The following is a 5,858-nucleotide window of genomic DNA, read 5'->3' as shown; positions in this document are numbered from 1 at the left end:
CTGCGGTGGCCTGGAGCGGCCACTGCACTCCAGTCTGGGTGACAGAGTGAGACTCCAACTCAAAAAAAAACCAAAAAACAAAAAAAACAAAAGTTTTTCTTCCATCTCTCTCAGTGACCTTGCTTTGTTGGTACCCTGAAAGCACAGGCTTAATTAGCTATTGACTGATTCAGCATTAGTTCAATTCTAGGACAACAGGGAGACACTGCAGGATTTTTGAACTAGAAAAAAGATGTGACAAAGCTAGGCTTCAGAAAGATGCCCAGCAGCGACATGTATGGGAGACTGGAGCGTAGAGAACTGCAGACAGGCAGCAAGGTTGCCTCTGGAGACCCAAGGAGAGAGCGAATGGCCTGACCCAGGGTGGTGGCAAGTGGGAATGAGCAGTGAGCAGATGTGACATGGGGTGTTTTTAGAGAGAATTGATGAGAGCTGGCAAGTAACTGGAGGCAGAGAATCAGCACCAGGGAAGTTGTAGGCGAGGATGATGATGTGACGAGTTGATGATGAGAAAGGTGCCTAGAAGGGAAGACAGATGCAGCTGAGAAATGCTGAGACTGAGCCCTGGTGGAACACATAGGTCAAGGTGTCCTCCAGAAAGCTGCAAGTGTGAATGCAGATCTCATCAGTGGCTGTGAAGATCTGGTGAATGAGTCAGCCTGGAGGAGACAGAGGGGGCCCAAGGAAGATCATTGTGAAGGGTCTACATGGAGAGAGAGGAAGAAGGAAACACACTGGATTGGAGACAGGAGGGATGGTTCTGCCGTCGGTCGGAGGAACAAAAGAACAAGGGGAGCCAAGAGGGGGACTTCGAGAAGTTCGAATGTACATCTCCAGTGTTGCACTGGGCAGTCGAGGGTGTCACTCAGGAAAGGTACTGAATTTGGAGGGCAATTTTCAGTAGCCTGAAGAGGGGGAAATGTCAGATTTCAAAACCAACTGGTTACATGAAAGGAAAATAGAAAGAATGTAATGTAGAGCAGGGAGGTGAACTGTTTTAGGACAAGGAGAAAAGCAGCAGCTTCCACCACTGCCTGATGCCTTAGATCTAGACACAGACGGAAAAGTGTCTAAAATGTGGGGGGGTTACTAAATCCTAGAAATTAAGGTCTGTATTAAAAATCTATAGAAAAAATATCCTCTGCCTACGCAACATGTAGGTACCACAGGTTAGAATTTAGGGTGAGTAGCTTTCAATTCAGGATGGCCCCTCAGCCTTATTTAATTATAGCAGCCCTGAGTCTTCCAGACAAGTTGGAGAACTCTAGAAAACCTTGATAGCTCCTATGCTAGGCAATTCCAAGATTTTTTCCACCATCCAAATATTCTTTTAATTACTATTTTAACTGCTCTCAACTCTGCTTGTATGGTTCATCAAAGAACCTTTCCTTCTCAATGTGTGGAGGAACATCATATTAAGGATATCATCTACCTATCTATCTGTATCTATCTATCTCTGTCATCTAAACTTTCTGGGATTAAGGACTCCAAAAGTCAAGACCTTATAATTAATCTTGAAACCAACCATTGCTATATAATGCAGCAGATGTTGAGAGGGCATAGGTCAATATAAAGCTACTAGTATAGATCAGAGACAGCCTCAAACCCCACCCAGGAGATCAGGCACTTCTAGCCCAGATGGAGGGTCTAGATGGGATCCGTTATGCTCTGCTAGGGACCCCAGGGGCAGCCACAGGCTGGACAGGGTGTAGGGTCAAGGGGCCCAGAAAGGATAGGGGTCTAGGAGGGCGGGCACTGCTCACCTGGCGACTGCTCAGCAAGGCAGCTTCCGGGACCCTCGACAGGCCAGAGCATCGGAAGGCACGGGGTCGGAGATTCGGGTCCCAGGTCATCAGGACACAGGGAACCAAAGATCAGCCGCACCAATGATCCTCCCGGCTTGGCCTGTGGCTCACTGTTCTGTTACCCACAGTTACAGAAGACTAAGAGCCAATCCAAACTAGGGAAGATGTGAAGCCAAACCCCTACTTTTGTGACGTTTGCACTGCAGCCCTGCAACGCCACGCGTTGGATCTCGGGCCCAATCGGGCGTCCTCTTCGCAGAGTGATGCGCAGTGGACGCAGAACACAGGGCAGTCAGCTATGCCCGGAACTGAGAGAGGGTCAGGCGCCAGAACCGCGCTCACCCAGTGGTCATTTCATTGATTTGACATCTGAATATCAGAAAATGTTGATTTCTGAACTTAGATGTGTCTGGGGATCCCTGGCCTCATGTACAGGTTGGGGGTGATGCAGAGCCCTTCGTAGTCCGGGTGGAGCTAGGCGAGAAAGGAGAGTCAGTCCTATTGATTCTGTCTTGATTTAGAATGCTAACGTTTTGCCCATCATGGATTTTTTTTTGGCATACATTTTGTCTTTTTTAAAAAAACCTTGGATTAAGATATTTATTTTGACTGCTGAGTTTTTGGGTGCTTCTTACATCTTGCACCAAGGCCAGCACCTCCTCCCCATCGCAGACCCAGGCCTGGGATGGAGATAGGAGGGGCAGAATTAAGGCTCCCCAAGACACCCTGTGCACGGAAAAAAATGGAAGGAACACTCTGCTGACCTTATTGGCCAGGAACAAGTGGTATTGGTTCAATAGCTGAGAAATCCTTTCTCTGGAAGAAAATGGATAAATTGAACCATGATTTGGCCTTTCTTTTTAATTTTTTTTTTTTTTTTTGAGACAGTGTCTCTTTTTTTGTTCAGAATCGTCTCGAATTCCTGACTTCAAGAGATCCTCTGGCCTCAGTCTCCCAGATTGTTGGGATTACTGGCCTGAGCCATTGCACTTTGACCAATCTTTTCTTACCTTGATTTTTTTTTTTTAAATTGACATCTTCCCTAGCTGTATTAGAACCTCTAGCATAGATTAGTTTTTGATCTGATTTGTATGAGTCTTGTTTCCCTCTAGCTTGGGTAACTTTGGAGGCAGGATCCTGTCTAAGACATTTCTATCTTCCACCAGAGCTTAACACACTGTGCTTAACAAATGTTGATTGCATTGAATGAGCTGGTTTCTTGTCTCAGAATTTGAATCTGAAATCTTGAAATCAAATGTAGCTTTTTGAAAAATGTCAAGCTACTACTACTTGTATTTAAAAATTACTGGTGTTGGAACAGAGCACTAAAAAATGTCTCAGTGGGAAAATCAAATACACATTATTTCAGTAGTTCTAAGATGTATTTGGGTGGGGATAAAAGTCCTCCAAGTTATTGTGGAGGGAGTAGTCATCTGAGAACTATTGTTTAAGTAGTTTTTATACCAGGAATAAAAATCAGATGAGAAGATTGGCCCACTGAGAATGCATATAAAATAATTTATTGGCCCATGTTTGCTCTTAATATGTGTTATAGCATTTGGGATATTATTTATGAATATGTTACATGAAAAAAATGGAAATGCATAATATTTGCTCTATTTTGTACATTACACAAATGTGATTTTAGAGCCACATGCAACATTGTCTTAGAGAGCATCTTATCGATGTAAACTACTCACCAGTTAATTTCTACTAAAATCACATTTAATACTTTTATCTTTTATTTTTTAAATCTTCATCTTATTCTGATTAAGAAGAATAAAGTAAAAAAAAAACTCTATTCTTACGGAAAGAACTCAGAGCTCAATTATCATAAGGTCTTATATTTTTTTTCTTCAAGAAAAAGTTACAATTTAACTGATCATGGAGGCTAAAATAAAGCAAATTTAAGTATGGAATGTCAAGGATGGCTAATGAAAGCACTCTTTGGGTAAAAGCTCCTTCCTAGACGTTCCCACATTGGTGACATAAAATTTTTACAAAGGAAAAATACCCAGCAGAGTAAGCAGAGAGAACTTTTACCTCCATGGGTAAAACATTTTTCTCCACAGATTGCAGCCTGAAATTTTAAAAATTCATGTAAAATGTGCATTCGCCTTTACAATCAATCTTGTTTTAATATAAATATAAAGCGGTTCCTCTAACTCTCCTCAAATCTTTGTGTAATATTTACACTGAAGCAAGACACCCTGTGTTTACCTTGTGGCTTTACCTCCCTGGCTTGCTGCCATAGCCTGAAGGGTCTGCATACCCCAGTTTGAAAGCTCTATCATATCATGTATGTGGGTTTGGATAAGAAGAAAGAGCTTTGTGCTCCAAGTCAGGGCTTGTGGGGTTTAGCTGCAGCTCTGACATTAACTAGTTGTTGGCCACCTTCAAATCACTTCATATCTCTGGGTTTCAGTGTCTTCAACAGTAAAATAAAGTTGGAAGTTCAGTTCAAAAAATGTATTATTAATGAACTCCCTCTAGACAGGTGGTATGCATTGTTTACAGAATACAAGATTCCTGTTGAGATGTTGACATATAATCATTTTTTAAGAACAAATCTTCAGTGAAAAAAAAAATGAGGCAGATGATAGTTTATCGTTAAAGTTACATAAACTTTAAAATTCTTGTTCTCATGTTCTAATTTTTTCTTGAATAATTGTAGCAATCAATCTGGTTGTTATTTTTCGGAGTGAAAAATACTAATTATATAAAATGATCTTACCAACCATTTTCTACTGTGTAAAATGAACTTTTTGAATGAAGAATCAATACATATTCTTATATGCATAAGAATACATACCTTTTTATACTATTTGATGATGAGGGGATCAAAAATTTCAATGTAATAGGTTTAGGTAAAATAACATCTCATTTTAATTGATAGCTATAATTTTTTTTCCTGTTTACATAAAATGAAAATGGCAATGGAATGTTGGGGGACAATTCTCCATGAGTCTCTCATGTTATTACACTTAAGCAATGACACTGACTGCTTTTGTTAAGGACTATATTTTCAAGTATGTTTGGATAGCAAATAGGCTTGGGAGATACAGTGTCTACTTTCAGAGCAAAGGGTAAGTGTTTTGTTTTGTTTTCATTCTTTTTTTTTCTGGGCAGTGAAATAAAGATAAAGTCTCCTATTTTTATAATAAAGATAAGGTCAGCAGGCTTACTGCCCAGTATAAAAGATTTGGGTTCCCTAAGTTCAGGTTTCCTGTTCTGTAACACAACCCTCTGTATATGTCCACTCACCTGGCCCATTTCAAATTCCCTCTGGAAATTGTGAGTAGAAGAATTGGTAAAAATACTGATGTTCTGTCTACGCTGTTACTGTAATAAGTTGTCCTTTGTCTCCGATCATTGTAATGAATATCTTTGGGCACCTAGGTGAGTATTCCAGTAACTGAAATTCCTTGATTTGATTATTGGATCACATATGATAGAGCCCTTTACAGGGTGATAGCAATTTTGTTGTTTTGCCAATCTTATTGGAGAAAACTATCTTAATGTTTTGATTCGTATTAAGTGAAATTGAATATCTTTTCCAAAGCTTATTGGTCATTTGTATCTTTCCATGAATTGTCTTTTTATATTCATTGCTTTTAACATCCAAATGCTAATGACTGAAGCCCTATAAGCTGGATCTGTAAAGGGTTTCCCAGTTATTTCACCCATGGGTAGCTTCAGTCATCTTGCAGCATCCTGCAAAGATGTCTCCCCTTGCCCTTCTCTTCCCTGTGGATGCCTGCTGCCCTTCAGACTGTTGACGTAACCTTCACTTTTCTATTTAAAGAGCCCTTTGCTAGCCGGGCTCGGTGGCTCAGCCTGTAATCCCGTGCCTTTGGCAGGCTGAAGTGAGTGGATTGCCTGAGCCCGCAGGTTTGAGACCCACCTGGGCAGCGAGAACTCATCTCTACAGTAAATCAAAAAATCAGCGGGGCGTGGTAGCACATGCCTGTAATTCCGACTACTCGGAAGGCTGAGGCGGAAGGATCGCCGGAGCCCAGCAGGTCGAGGCTGCGGTGGCCGGGAGCAGCCACT

At 41.3% G+C, this 5,858-nt stretch overlaps 1 protein-coding gene across 1 annotated transcript in view; it reads right to left on the bottom strand.

The window, feature by feature from the left end:
- The window catches only part of LRRC72 (leucine rich repeat containing 72), a 52,842-nt gene extending 50,989 nt beyond the window's left edge, over positions 1 to 1,853 (bottom strand). The window contains exon 1 of the mRNA XM_008055861.1: positions 1,764 to 1,853. Within this exon, the coding sequence (XP_008054052.1) occupies positions 1,764 to 1,853 (90 nt within the window). The remainder of the gene's footprint in view (positions 1 to 1,763) is intronic.
- Between the last annotated feature and the right edge of the window lie 4,005 nt (positions 1,854 to 5,858).

Source organism: Carlito syrichta, unplaced genomic scaffold (assembly GCF_000164805.1).
Source record: "Carlito syrichta isolate Samal-C Ts95f unplaced genomic scaffold, Tarsius_syrichta-2.0.1 Scaffold301993, whole genome shotgun sequence".
Classification (NCBI taxonomy): Eukaryota; Metazoa; Chordata; class Mammalia; order Primates; family Tarsiidae; genus Carlito; species Carlito syrichta.
This window is presented reverse-complemented; position numbering and strand designations above follow the sequence as displayed.